We start from the raw sequence: 15,635 nt of genomic DNA on the forward strand, positions 1-15,635 counted from the left end.
CCGCAGTTCACTGTCAATGGGGCCCCTAGCCACCAAAGCCCGACCACCACCGCATCCCGGTTCAGACTTTCCGTGCGCGTGCCGCGACCCTCCGTCTCAACCCCGCCCCGGGTCCCGTCGATCCAAGCCGTCCGTTCTATATTCAAGGGTCCGGATCTATGTGATGCCCCCGACGATAGGGTTACGGCAGCGGCGGCCTCCGATCTCCTCCGGTTGACGATTTCGCACCGTCCGTCGCGTAACCAACGGCCACGAAGCAATCGCAGCCCTTCCTCGGACCGTGCCATCCTCCGCGTCCCCACGCGCGCGGCGCGCCGTCACATCCCGGACTCGATAAACCCTTTCTCTCGCCCGCCTCCGCGCCTCCCCTTCTCTTCCTCTTCGTCTTCCCCACCCGCGGCGCGCCGCACCCCCACCCCGCAAAACCCTAACCCTAGATTGCGAGAGGACATGGCCAGCAAGTTCGGGCTCGCCGGCGGCATCCCGGAGCGCCGGGTGCGGCCGATCTGGGACGCCGTCGACTCGCGCCAGTACAAGGCCGCGCTCAAGCTCTGCACCGCGCTCCTCGCCAAGCACCCCACATCCCCCTACGCGCTCGTGAGCACTCCGTCTCTCTCATTTGAGCTTCGTTTTTGTCTTTTACTTTCTGTTGGTGTGTTCTCCGTGGTGAGCTGGCGAATCTGGCGCTGAAATGGTCGGTTGGGCAATCAGCAGCCCTGGCGGCGTGATTTTGTTTTCGTTTCTGTTTCTCAGCGAAATGTTTGATCAAATGACTTCTACAGTGGTGGATAACGAGACAGTTAGCTTTGAATTTTACAGCGTTTTTGGCTAGTTGGATGTTATACTAGTTTGCTTTGAGCTTTTGTGGATGCTGTCATGCTGACGATGTTTAAAGACTTGGGACCATCTTAGCAATAGCTGCAGTTTCAGGCAACAGTGCAGCGCTCCTTGCATGCCTAGTCGGAACAACAAAGAAAAATCAATAGGAAGCGAGTGGAGAGGCCTGGTTCTTACTTAGTTAAGGTGCTTGAGTGTAGTGGAGTTGTCTTTGGTTCGACCCCATTCCCTTCTTCATTGAAGAAACGGGGGTAGCATCTAATTTGTAGGTGCTGAACAGTTTATGGTCGGTATGCTAGTGTTACATGGACTGGTCTGTTTATTTTGCCATGCTGACACATCTCTGTGTCGAGCGTCGACACACACCAGACTCATCTCCAGTGAGTCGAATGGCTAGCTAGGAATGGGAGATGGAACAGAGAGCCTTTAGAGAAGGGCACTGGAGAGGTCAGGCAGGCATGGACTACTCATTTTGCTATTGAGAGGTGCAAAATGGTGACTGGGGGCAGTAATCTATGGCAGCATTGAGTCTGCATTGGCGAAGAAGGAACAGGGGGTGGGGGGGGGGGATTGCAGCGGCGGCTGCGGTGTGCGTGAGTCAGCAGCAGAGGAGGGGTTAAGATACATTAAAGTTTTTGAGCTGGATGGGCCAGCAGGACAGCACATTAAAGCTCATTTTGTCTTTTCTGTATTGTCTTTTACTTTTCCTGTTCATCTTGCGTCATCATCAGTTGAAGAGGTTGGTTGTTCTTGTGCTTGTTGGCAGCCTGTTTTATGCCAACAGACTTTCAAAAAATTAAAAACAACATGTATCAAATGAATGCCCAAATCCATACTCTAGAGTTTGCCGAGTTGGACATCTGCACCCGAATCTGACTCCAAAACCTGCTGCTGTCTCCCAGTAACACTTCTGTACATCAGAATAAATGATTGACCTGTTCCTTCCATCAATTTGGAGCTTAATTTCTGAGGTTGATATCCATCCTTTCCGTGCACATCTGTTAAAGACTTGTAATGAAACTCCTCATGGTTGTTTGTATGTTGTCAGTCAATTCTTTGAAACCTTACTTTAAATTCCATGCACATCTTGTTAAAGACTTATGATGAAAATCCTCAGGATTGTTTGTATGTTGTCAGTCACTGCTTTGAGACCTTACTTTAAATTATCTTATTCCAGGCCTTGAAGGCTCTTATTTTGGAAAGAATGGGAAAGCCTGATGAAGCATTGAGTGTGTCCCTGAATGCCAAGGAGCTGTTGTATTCTGACAACATTTTTCATTTTGATGATCTCACGCTTAGTACTCTACAGATAGTATTTCAAAGACTTGACCGATGTATGTTTGGACTCGTTCATTTATTTTATCTGTTTTAACATTGTTATGGTGGCATTTCTCTAAATTTTCTCGCGACCATGCTAATGCAGTGGATCTTGCTACTTCGTGCTATGAGTATGCCTGTACAAAGTACCCAAGTAACTTGGAATTAATGATGGGCCTTTTTAATTGCTATGTTAGAGAGTACTCATATGTGAAGCAACAGCAGGTACAATGGTACTTTCATTGCTACTTTATTCACATTCTTCTTGTTATCTTATTTTTATGCTTGCCCCCCCTGCCTGGTATCTTTTGCAGACAGCTCTCAAAATGTACAAAACTGTAGGAGAAGAAAGGTTTTTGCTTTGGGCAGTTTGCAGCATTCAGCTGCAGGTGAGACATTATGATTCTCATATTTGCATGAATTGCAATATCTTCATTTGCTGTTTCAAATTTGTTACTGGAGAAGTAATATTTTGTTCACTAAAGAACTAAGTGGTCGTAGGTAGAAACAATTTGTTTGTCATGAACCAATGAGCACAATTATGGTCAATGATGCGTTTGCCTTGCTCCAATGGGTAAATAATAGTCGTACTGCTGTAGGCTTAGACACAGAGAAGATGATGTATTAGAGGTATGAGGGAGGGGAGTGGCTGGAGTGAGTGAGTGTGGTGTAACGCAGTGAGGAAGACCATCATGCAGGGTTGAAAATAGGAACAGAAATGAAACATTAAAATGTTACTGGTCCCATCAGCTCGACTTAGGGCTGATTTACCAGTTCCATGGGAGCTGATCTCCTTAGGGACCTAGAAATATTATTTACATCATTTCTATGATATTATTTTTATGCAATAATCTGCATGTGATGCATGGATGATTTTTAAACAGTTAACTATTCAATTATGAATTATATATCTGATGCAACACATAACACATTATTTGTTATGTGTATTGCATGCTACTCTTCGAGACTCCTTTTGGGTTGTCAGCTGAATATAATGTCATATTGTTGAGTCAAGCATGATTCCATCTTATGCAATGCAATACATTATTAATGGAAGTATGTTTCCTTTTCATTCTGGGAGGTTTTTAGCGAGTTGTATATTAATCGACTATTTCCTGTTGCACAATACATGACATTTGCCAACTGCAGGTACATTTTACCAGTGGAGGTGTGAAATTATTGGCACTAGCTGAAGCATTGCTTAAGAAACACATAAATTCTCATAGTTTACATGAGCCAGAAGGTATTTCTATTTTTTTTAAATGCCCCTTTGCTATATTACTTATTCTTTTATTTTCACTTACCCAGATGATGTACTCTCCTGACATGCTTGCACTATGTGGCAGCACTTGCTCTCTACATTTCAATTTTGGAACAACAGGAAAAGTACGATGCTGCTTTGGAAGTTCTTTCTGGAGACTTGGGATCTCTTCTGGGAAGGGAGGAGGACAAGCTTCGTTTGCAGGTAATTTGAATCAGTTTTCTTGGACAATGTCTTGTTGCGATTTGTTTATCCAGGATACAAGTTTCAATTAACTACGTTTACCTTTCCATGTTCCATTTCACCATAACAAACAAGATTTGGCAACATCTATTTATTGTTTCATGTGTGTCACTGTAGTTTACAAGTTGCTAACTTATCATCGTTACTGCACTATCTGGAATTAATTGCTATGGAAGCTCTAACTAATTAAGAGTTTGGAAAATCTCTATAAACTATACTGATGCGTTGTTAAAATTTATTTAAGTACTCCCTCTATATACCATGACGTTCTGGTAAGCGTAAGGCAGTTGCTTTATAAGTGACTACAATGTCAACAAATGTATTTAGACTGACTAAGTGAAAGTATAATTCCTCATGTACATTTTTCCCATTAAACTATATTTTTCTAGTTGCTATCAACAAATGTATTAGGTGTTACCTATTGTAGGCTGTGTGCCATGTTCAAAACAACTTACTTTCGTGTTGAGGGGGTACTATCTGGTAGAGCATGTTGCACCTCTAGCACATCTATACTTTCATTCACTTACTTGGTTGTCTGACGTCAAGTTGACAGGGGCGTCTTCTTGCTCAAGCAAGTAGCTATGCTGCTGCTTCGGAGATATATCAGAAGGTCCTCGAGTCTTGGTAATGCTTCCCATCTTCAATTTGTAAATTTCAGTTATTCTGTGGACTTGGTCATTGACCTTGCTGACATTAATCATATTCCATGACCTCTTCAAGAAATGTTGTACTCCATGCATTAACTTGAAACTCTTTGGCCCCCTTTGGTAGGGCTTCAGCAACAGCTCCACCAACGGCTTCTGCTGGAGCCCTACCAAAGGGTCACATGCAAACCGGCTCCTCAACTGAAGCCTCCACGAACCCATTTTGCAAAATGAACTAGCCTGGTGGAACTGAAAATAATGGCTCCCTGCGGCTCTTCTCCTTCCTCACGCATGCCATTACTAAACTGCCCCTCAAATTGGGTAGAAATCACACTCAAAATTGCCACCCCGAATTGCATCTCCCCTACCTGGAGTGGAGGCTTGCCTGGCTGCGAGCCCGCAGCCTCTTCCCCGGCTGGCACAGGTGCTGCCCGCCGTCGTCGATGCTGCTGGAGAGCGAGGCGGCATGAGCGTGTTGCCCAGCATCCATGCCTCAGGCGGCCTAGACCGGCTGGGGAGAAGCGTGGGAATGGCAAAGTGCGGTAGGGACGAAGAAGAGCTACGGGGGAGCAGCATGGTGAAACCAGAGCGAGTTGGCGCAGCGCAGCTGCGAAGCCACAGGAGAGCGCGTCGCGTTGCCGAGCGGATGAGGAAGACGGGGTAGAAAATGAGCAGCGTTGACCAGCTAGCTGAAGAGATAAGGATATGGCTGAATAAATAAAAGATGAGATAAAAGAAGAAAAAGAGGGGTATCGATGTAAAATAAGATGGGATTAATCCATAATTCTATTCATTAATCTATTCAATAACCTTTTTATTTCATATATGAAATTATATTATAGATATGGAACACGTATGTATAACAAGTCAAATATGTAAAGGACATATTGAACATTTGACCTCTCACATCCATTCCTTAACATACAGAAGAATCTGTTTTGCCAACGTGTTCTAAAACAGCTTCAGCTCCACTAAAGAAGCTGCTCCACTAGAGGAGCCAGAGTCGGAGCCGTTTTGGCAGGAGTCGGAGCTCTACCAAACGGGGCCTTTGTATTGATTTATCCTATTTTAGTATTTACTGATATACCCTGGCTCCTTTTATCTACAGTATATATGTAAGTTTAAATTTTGGCATGACCTCAAGAGGCACTGCAATACTTTGCATTGTTTTATCCACATGCAATCCCCTTGATTTGTTACACCCTATTTTACTTCTATATTCACCTTTTGTCAATTTCTTTTTTAAACTTATGTTTAGTTTTTGATGATTGTCATCTCCTTTTGACTGGGCAGTCCTGATGACTGGGAGTCCTTTCTCCATTATATAGGATGTTTGCTGGAGCATGATGTGAATTTGCCTAAACCATGCACTGGCGAACACACTTGTCCTTCCTGCTCTGTTGATTCAGCATTGTCCAACAAGACTTCTCTTAGCCAGGAGCTGGTACTTCCTGCACCTAAAGCAACTCTTCTAGTGCTTACATTTTTTTGTGTTTGTTATGTGAATATATTTAATGAAAGTACATGCTTGTAGGTTGAATCTCGCCTTACAAGTGCACTATCATTTGTGCAAAGGCTACAAGAAAATAACTCAAGTGATTGTGTCAGAGGACCTCATTTAGCTAATATTGAAATTGAACGGCAACGGTGCCTCAACGGAAACTCAAACAATACCAAACTTATGGAAGCTTTGGTGAAGTACTTCCACAGGTTTGTCTTGGTGAACCTCTTTCCTGTTCCTTTTTCTGCTGTTGTCTATTTGGAGTCTCTTCATACCATGCACAAGTATTTTGTTCTGTTCAAAAGAATGATTTTTAGTTACAGTCTGGTGTTGGGGCCAGCACACTGCACATACCACTATGATATAAGAGGCATGGCTGAACCCTAAATGCGTGTTTGACAGAATCCTGATCCAGTGTCCTCCCAACTTGGATTGACAGATGGTATTTTGAGAGGATAGAAATATGTTTTAGAAAATCAATCTTATGACCAGTACTGTCTGTACATGTACTGGTGAATTCTTGGTTTAGGTACCAATACTACCACCGCTCTCAATTTAGTGCTTCTGTGTTTAGATCCACCACCTGTTCATGAATTTCATGTGATAGAATATTAGCATGCCGAAAAAAGAAAGATTAGGTTGTAAATTGCCAGTTTTAGTATTACTGTACCACAGACCAATTCCGTTTTTTAATATGTCCATTTACAAATAACTATTAATTTTTTCACAGGCTATACCTACAAATAGCTATAGCTACTTTTTTTTTTTTCGAGACGAGGCTCGGCCCCATGTCGATTCACAAGCTTTCGGTTCATAATATTATGTAACTAAACTACCTTGGATCATAAATCTAACACTACTTTTCCCTTATACTTAGTTAAACTTTTAAGATTGTAAGTCAAAAGTTAGTTATTTATAAAGGATCAATTTATAGTTCCAACCCCACCTTTTTTTTGCATAGTAGGCAAGCAGTCCATCCGTTGCTAATAGTTTAATGACCTGGTTGCTACAAGATAGTAATTGCATCTCTAGCAAATTATTTGATTGTTTGTGTTCCCAACTATTTTTACACATATGTAAGTATAATGCTATATAAATACTTTTCATACTCGGTCTGCCTTAGATTCTTGAAAACACCATCGTAAACTCACTGCACTGGGCACTTGCAAGCTGCAGCTGGTCTTTTGTTGAAGATTTCAGGATTGTCCACTCTAATGGTGGACCCTCATGGATTTCCACCTCTATAGTGTGGCAGATCATGGCAAATTTTTGAGGGCTCATCATTGGGTCAGAAATCCTAGAATATCCCTTGTTTGCAGTGATCTTGGTGCCCTCTGTGGTATTACCTCATTACTCGATGAGGGCAGCTGGGACAAAACAATGCTCAGATTTGAGCCTAGAGTTTGTAGTGACAAGCAGGAAGCTGGGATGATAAATCCAGCTCAAGCAGGATAGAGTTTTGCCGAGTGAGTGTGGATGGCATCTATGATGAAATAATACTCAGATTTGAGGTGATAGGATGTAACTTGGGTGGAGGGTATCTATAGTGGCAAACTGGCAACATAACTCCCTCAGTGCCTGCTAGATAAAGTTTGGCTTGGTGAGGGTATATTGCAGCTGCTGTATTCTTGTTGGTTGATGAATGGAAGTGATAAATACAGAGCAAGACAAAGATAGAAGAAAATTCATTTCACTCTCATCTCACCAGATGTTGATGAGTGCAAAATTCACTTCGCTCTCATCTCATCCATAGTTTTGGCTCTTTGTGAACTAGTCAGCATGTTCTTTTGTGATAGTACTTTTGAAGAATCAATGAGCTTATCTTTTCACTTTCAAATGTTGTTTTGGTACTTGCAGATTTGGTCATCTGTTTTGCTCAGCATCTGATGTTGAAATTTACCTTCATATGCTATCTGGCAATGAGATATCCGAGCTGCTAGATAAAATTTCTGGATCTTTTGATGCATCATCAGTTTCAGTTAACACACTGGGTTTGACAATTACTCTTTTCAAGGTTCAAGAACTTTTGGGAACTTTATTCACAAAATCAACTGCAGGTGTGCAGGTCTACCTTTGTCAATGTGGCACGTGTTTCCATTTTTGTGTTTTGTCTTAAAATTTTGTTGTGGGTCCCAATTATCTTTCATTTATTTATGTACTGAATTTTTATGTTTAAATCCAGAACTCCAGGGCATTGCAAAAATAATGGTTGATACATTTTATAAAAACTTGTCTCTCTCAAATGACTTGGATCCTCAGGAAAGCATGTATGGTGAAGAACTTCTGTCTATGGCTAGCAGTATTCTTGTGCAGGTTTGTAGCTCTATTTGGTTAACTAGCATGAGAGAAAAAATCGTATTAACCTTTCTTCATCCATGACTCTAAAAATACTATTGAATTTAAGCTCTGTAGAGGCTTCATCTGATTCTTATTTGTATGAATTTATGTAATTTGAGTCCCAATTTATTATTTAGTTCTACAATTCTTTATGTGCCTATTTTGTCATCCAGTTAGTTACCTGACTCTTGTGTTTGAACATGTATCTATTTATTTCTTACTGAGTCATGTAAACCAATGCCACAATCTGTTATTTTTGTACCTAATTGAGAGTACATGCCTCCTGGTCCTCCTGACATAGTATATTTTTTTTTCTGCCACAACACTTCTAGGCCACCTCTTATTCTTTTACTCCTTAGGTTGGTATATTTGTCTTGGACATCTCCATCTTTTGCTTATATTAATTGTATGGGCATTATCTTGAAACAGCTATACTGGCGCACAAGGAACTTAGGATACTTACTGGAAGCAATTTTGGTACTGGAGTTTGGATTGACTGTTCGCAAGTAAGTTCATAATCAATCTTGATCCTACCTTCTCATCTTATCATTTTATAACCAATCTTTATTCTTAAGTTCTCAATTTTCCAGTTTATTAAGTGTCATTGAATATCTAGCAGCACGAAGGGTTATCAAATTACTCACTGCCATTGACTTTAAAGCGGATAAGTTTGAGGCACTTAATAGCATCTCCTTTAGGAAGTAGACATGGTCCTTGACTCTCTGAGTGTCCTAGACAAGCTGTTATTCCATTAGTCACTTTTGATGTTAGTTATATTACTGGGATATCTATTTTCAGTTTTGTATGCACTCTGTTTCACAAATCCTATGATTGGAGCTTCCATATGCCTCAAAGGCAAAGTATCTGCAAAAGAATAGTGATAAGTGAGAATGCTCATGAACTCCAAAGTTAAAATATGGGGGACATCAACGGTTGATTTATATTATTTAACAGAGTACAAGGTGTTAAGACTGTTCTGCAGGATCTGGCTGCTTCTTGTCTGCTAGCCATTATTCATGTGTGTGGTCACCTCCCTATCACATGCCTTGCCTTGCTCTTGTTTACATGCACACGCCCATCCTATCTCTGGTAGACTGGTAGCAACCTGTACTACCATTTTGTGGTTTCTTCCATGTTTGCAGCTTTCATCACTCGTGAATTATCAACGATCTCTCCAAAGATCATGCTGCAAATGTAATGTTATGTTTACATGTCTGTTGTTGATTTAGCTATGCCCAATAGATGTTATCTGTTTTAACAATTGAATCTATTGGATATAAAAGCTATAACAAAATATGTAACTAGTCGATCTATTATGTTTTATTTGTTGAACTGCCATGTCTGCTAAAACTTCCTTGCAGTGGCCTGACACACATCCCAATGTGCAGTACCATACACATGACAACCTAATCTATTTCACTAATTGGATGTTGAATGAAAATATCTAATTTGGTTGTGTTCTCAGGTACGTCTGGCAATACAAGATTATTCTGGTGCATCTGTACTCTTACCTGGGGGCTCTTCCATTAGCACATAAATGGTAATTCCCCACTTAATATGCTTATTTTGTTTTATGTTCTAACATTTGTGTTCCATGCTGGATTGCTCCCCTACAAAACCCTCCATCTTGCAATCACAATGCTTCTACAATGAACATCCCTTTATTAGCTCCACCCCATGCTATTTCCCTACAGTATCCTTGCTTTTCTGTAACACGTATGCACTGCTAACTTCTTTGGACATATGTTTCAGGTTTTTTCCCCCTTCTTGAGATTATTCAGTGATATCATTTTTTTTACGTCCCTATGCTGAACAATGTTCTTGTATGCAGGTACATAACCTTGGAAGTGAAAAACATTCTTCTAGAGTCTGTCTCGCACCACATCTTGCCACAAATGTTAAATTCCCCCTTCTTGCAACATGCTGCTGATCTTGTTAAGGATTATTTGAAATTCATGGATGATCATTTGAAAGAATCTGCTGATCTTACATGTCTCGCGTATAGACACCGTACTTACTCAAAGGTACAGTTTGCTATTCTTTAGTGTCTGCATGGAATCCATGTAAACAGTAGTACTGATATGTTCCTCCCTCTCTATCATTACCAAAATTGCTAATGCATCAATGCAAGAACAAACTAAATTTTGCATGATTTATTTAAGAAAATACTGAAGCACACCTAATCTCTATAACACATTGAGTTTTTTGTTCAGGTAATTGAGTTTGTTCAGTTTAAAGACCGCTTGCAACGCTCCATGCAGTATCTTTCTGTAAAATCAGATTCGGTGACGTTACATCTGAAGCAGAAGGCTGAGTTTCTTGATGAAGTGGAGGTGAGGTCTCTCTTGCCAATTTGAAATCATAACTTGGTGACATGTTTGTATTTTTCGCTAAAAATATGGTTGCATGTTTTTATGTAGAAGCAAATGTATCATTACAAGGATCCATTTTCTTCTGCTTCTAACCATTTTGAACATAGAAGTTTGAAACCTTTAATTATGTATTATTTAATGGGGGCTGGTTATGCTGTCAGTTGTTGATTAGTTTCATTGTGCAAGGAATTATTGATGCTTGACAATTTCTGTATTAGATACTAGTCTGAATATTGTTATTCACTTTCCCTGATTGCAGTCTATTCTTGGAAATGTGAGCCATGGAACAAAGTTGGTAGAGCTATCTAATGAGGATAGCATGAAACACTTAACCTTCAATGAAGACCTTGAGGCGCGGCCTTGGTGGACGCCAACAAGCAGTGTTAATTTCCTTTCAGGTATTTGGTTCTTTTTGTGTGATTGGATAAGTTATTTTGTCCATTTTTGGGTCTCCTTTTGTGTCAATCATATTCTCTCAGGTACAAAAGTGCTTATGGTTATTTTTATGATTTTACAGAACCATTTGATGAAGGCTCAACACCTGCAAGCTATAGGACCAAAATGGTACACCATTTTCATTCAAACATTATATGCGCAAAGTAAAAATAATATTTAGTTTTCACAGTCCTGTGTTACTAAATGACTGTTTTGTCCTTCAGCATTAAATTGACTTTCTATATCAAGAAGAATATTCTGTAAATTGACCTTTTTTTGATAAATTTCACTTATTATTACTTCTGATCTGAAATCTAAGGCCAATAGGTCATCAACATGGTCTCCGAGATCACAATTTGAGTAGCATGCCTATAAAAATATAGTATATTAAGTAGAAAGGGTTATACATCATAAAAGTATTTTTTTTCGTAATGAAAGGTTAATATATAAAAAACATATTCATGGTCAAAGGTAAATAAATTTGATCTAGTGGACTTATATGTCCAATTGGAGGACTTAGACAGCAATGCTCTTTCTTACTGAAACTTGTCATACATATATTCGTTCTCAGAATAACTGTATGTTTGCAGTGCAAGCACAAATCTGATGAGAAGGATGGTCCAAAGCTGAAAGATGCAGAGAGAAAATCTCTTGTTCCTCGACTTGTTTATCTTTCCATGCATGGTTGCACAACTTTTCTCAGGGAGGGTGAATCAAACGGTGCTTCCCCTGATGTAACTGCTGCTGGGGAGATGAAAACTTTGCTTGAGAAATATGCCAGGAGCATTGGTTACTCATTTGATGATGCTCTAAGCATAGTTCTGGGTATGTCAACTGGCAAGAAGGCTGTCAAGGTAACACCTTTCTAACTATCCTGACTGTATTTTCAGCCATTTCTGTAATAGTATCTGTATAGAATGCATATCTAGTGATTCTAGTTGCTTTCTGTTTTTGTTTTATTAGAACATAAAACTGATGTTACTAGATTCATCACTAAAAAAATTCACATTTTAGTTCTTTTTATTCGAAATAACATAATGCTGTTGAAATCACTAATCAAAAGTGTCATATCCTTGTAGACTGTAATGTCTCTCATGTATCCCTGCCGAATGCATTTTTTATATCTTATTAGAAAAATGGGATTTTCTAATTAGCAGTATGCTTTACACTTTCTGAGGTTCTGTACTTTGAGAACTGGAGTATTATCTCATATATTTAGCTGTGCCTTGCTGATACAAATTGTACATTTGCAGGATTTTGCTCCTGATATAGTCAGCTGGATGAGCTTTGCTGCATTTATCAATGCTTGGAACTTGTGTTCTAATGAGTCGTTGATCCCTGGAATTGACCAGAACAGCTCAAATTCTTGGCAGATTGTGGATAGCCTGTTCAAAACCTGCATAGAGCAGCATCTGACTGATGCCAGGCAAATGCTTACTTCTCCAGGAAACAATATTCCACTTCTAGCACGGATGGTTACAGAACCCATTTCCTGGCATCTTCTGGTAATCCAATCCTGTATGAGATCTATGACTCCACAAGGGAAGAAGAAGAAGAAAGGCGGTCCATTGGAGCGACCAAACACCCCTCACTTGCAGGCAATTCAGAGCTCCGTTAACTGCATGGCTGACACCCTTCGGAGCATCCAAACATGGTTATCAGATCAAGTGAGGCCAGAGGAGCAAGCTCTGGATGCCCTACTGTCACATTTGCAAGGATCCAGCACTGATGGCCCTGGACAGATCTCCCGTACCTTGGACGAGAGCGCAGCGGCGGCCAACTCTGAAATCGGTGGCCGGATCGCCCAGTCTCTGGAAGCATGGAGCTCCACCAGCGTGGTGAGGAGAATCGTGGGGGCTGGGGACGAGACGGTAGCCGAGTTGAAGAAGATATGTGCCCTGAAGCTGAAGGTGCTTTCGTCAGCATCGGCTTCTCTGTCTTCGGTGTTGCACTAGACAGAAATTTTGGTCGTGTGAATTTTCCCCCTCATCCCCGACTGTTGTGGCTTGGAAGCCCGTTGATGTTGTAACGCTAAAGTGTGCTGGCTGTTTCTATGCAAATTTTGATTGAGTGACATCCTGGTTTTCGCGTTAGTGTCTGTTGCCTGGGAGAGGGTTACTTGCGTGAAAAGTGGGAGTGATGAATCTGCTGGTTGCTAGAACCATCGTTTATGTTGTTGCCGCTGCTGCAATGGATTGGATGATAGGCCCCTGGTTCCGGCCTCCTTTGTTTGTCTCTTGTTCAACATGATGCTATGGTGTAACCCAGTCCACGGGCCATGTGCAGCTCTGAGGCACGCTGGACTGGACAGTGCATGACCACGACTCCACGAGTTTCTTACGCGCTCTGCCGAGTATGGTTTTGCAGCGTGCTCTCGTTGAGCTCTAGGCATGGAGGGACCTGGAGACGGATGTGCAGAGTGCAAAGGAAAACGTCTTGGTGGGTTGGTCCGGAATGACCGAATGAACAGAGGCAAGCAGAAAGGTACAAGGCGATGACCGGAATGGGTAAAGGCTCAGGCAGGAAAAGAGAAGAGATTGACGTGACTCGCGCGCTCTCTCTCTCACCGAGGGAGACGACGGATGGCGGAATGGCACGGGGGCCATGGCTGGTCGCTTTCGCCGTCAGGTGTGCAGGCTGCGAGAGAGAGCAGTCGCCGACTCGCCGTCTTCTCCGTCGTCGGTGTCAGGCCTGCCGATGCCGATGCCGCTGCGCTCTTACCCAGTGTTGCCATTGTTTACTGTGGGCTCAATCAGTGATCCCGCACGCTGCGTCTGCCGTCTGCGTGCACACGAGCTGCTGCTACTGTAGCGTGTACGAGTATGCTATGATATTAGAGTGCTCTAAATATTACTATTTCATGGCCCGCATGTTCCTTCCTGTGCCTCTCTCTGTTTTTTTTTGTTTTTTTTATATCGAGAGGCTTTCGTTTTTTATCCAAAGGAAGCCGTGATTTGCGCTGCGGCCTTGTTTTGTTTCCTTCTCGTTCCGTCGAGCCTGTTCTCGGCACTTGCAGCTGTACATAGTAAAAATAAAACGGTGGAATTTGGTGCTGCGGCCCCTCCAAAGGGGAAAAAACAGAGGATCCTACCAAGGTTATGAATTAATTGAAGGATGTGGCAAAATAGCAAATCACTTGATCATAACTATTGGATTATTGAAAAATTGCAAAATCAGTTCGGCAGTCACAAAATTGTGCCGCACCGATCGGGCTACAAGTATGCATGACCTGACGCCGGCCCGCAGGAGTTCTTTTGAAACCAACCACGAGAGCTGCTAATTATATTAAAAAAAAATGAAACCCAGACTAGGCAAAATAAATAAAAAGGAAAAAAAACAACATGAACACTGACAGGTTGAATTAGGTCATCAACACATACCGCACTATACCAACACACTCAACTCAACAACACATTGGCCGGTTGGATTGGGACATCAACACGGCCGTACCACTCCACTCGACAACGACAGCTGAACCGAAGTCTAATCGCGGCATCCACCAAATTCTCGTTGTCATATAGTCGCCGAAACATCTAGGCGTGACCCGTATTGATAGGGATCGAGAGAAACAGACTGCACCGCACTGAGAAAGTCACCACCATGCGGGAACCTTTGCCGAAATGCCACTGCAACATCACACACCACTCAACAGAGTGATACCACCAGATCCAGAACCTCACGCAGGTTGCCTCACAAACGCGCGGGGACCTTGCCACATCCACCGTTGGCTCCTCGCTCTCGTCGCCTCGAAGAAACACCACACGTAGGGGTCTCGCCACGCCTGCCACAGCACTCCATGTCACGGATCCATTTCTTTAGTCGCCATCAGAATGGTGAGCAATGTTGCCCCGCTTCCCAGGTCTCCATCACACAGCCAAGCCGCCGCCACAAGTCGACTTTGCCTTGTTGCTCCACCCGCGCACATAACCTCCACCGCGTGTCAGCGAACCAAAGTAGTCGCTTGTGCCGTCTTCCGATGAGGTACCGCACCGGAGTAGCCCAACAAAGCTGAGCAACTTATCGTAGTCCGCTGCAAGCCTAGTCATCCCACGATGCCGTTATTGCAAGCGCCATCCTTCAACGCAGTCCCACGCCGCACTAACAGTTGCAAGCAACGCTAGCCACGACGGTTCGCTGCAAGCAGCTAACCCGACAAAAATGCGACGACACTTGGCCGCCACCATAATTGCGATCACCTCCACATGAGCTCAGCAACCCCCATCAAGTTCGCCATCCTGCACCATGCCGTCTTGCACCACCACCAGCTGCAGCCTCCCTTGGTCATCCTCACCAGCAATGCCACAAGCCGAATTGGGTCTTTAGAGACGACGCCTCCAAGAAGGGCGGCGCCGGTGGCGCTGCCATCGCTCGTTCAGAACTAGACAGGATTTTCACCCAGAGAACCCTGTGCAGTAGGGATGGAGCTCCAAGATGACGCCCCTAAAGGGATAACGGTGCCCTAGGGCGCAACCGCCATCGCCACCAACAAGATCGCCGGCCAAGGCTTTTGCCCGAAGCATCCAATACCTGCGATCCTCCTCCGCCGCCACCTACACCCGCGGCATCTCTCCCTACCAACGCCGCGCGTCAGGTTGCAGCCGCATGGCTTGCAGCATGCCACGCCCAACCACCAACCACGGGTGCATCAGGGTGGCTTCTGCCAGGGCGTCACAGCACTGCAACCCGGA

At 42.9% G+C, this 15,635-nt stretch overlaps 1 protein-coding gene across 1 annotated transcript; it reads left to right on the forward strand.

Moving 5' to 3' along the window:
• Window positions 1-450: 450 nt before the first annotated feature.
• Window positions 451-13,180, forward strand: LOC101774438 (N-terminal acetyltransferase B complex auxiliary subunit NAA25). The gene is made up of 19 exons (XM_004962353.3): window positions 451-597; window positions 2,015-2,171; window positions 2,261-2,379; window positions 2,469-2,543; window positions 3,304-3,397; window positions 3,501-3,619; window positions 4,212-4,282; window positions 5,596-5,746; window positions 5,837-6,012; window positions 7,661-7,860; window positions 7,986-8,116; window positions 8,570-8,646; window positions 9,606-9,680; window positions 9,972-10,164; window positions 10,354-10,473; window positions 10,772-10,910; window positions 11,030-11,076; window positions 11,538-11,801; window positions 12,201-13,180. Exons 1-19 carry the CDS (start codon window positions 451-453, stop codon window positions 12,900-12,902), a joined length of 3,057 nt encoding a protein of 1,018 aa, XP_004962410.1. The 3' UTR covers window positions 12,903-13,180.
• The last annotated feature ends 2,455 nt before the right edge of the window (window positions 13,181-15,635 follow it).

The sequence above is a fragment of the Setaria italica genome, chromosome III, assembly GCF_000263155.2.
Source record: "Setaria italica strain Yugu1 chromosome III, Setaria_italica_v2.0, whole genome shotgun sequence".
Lineage (NCBI taxonomy): Eukaryota > Viridiplantae > Streptophyta > Magnoliopsida > Poales > Poaceae > Setaria > Setaria italica.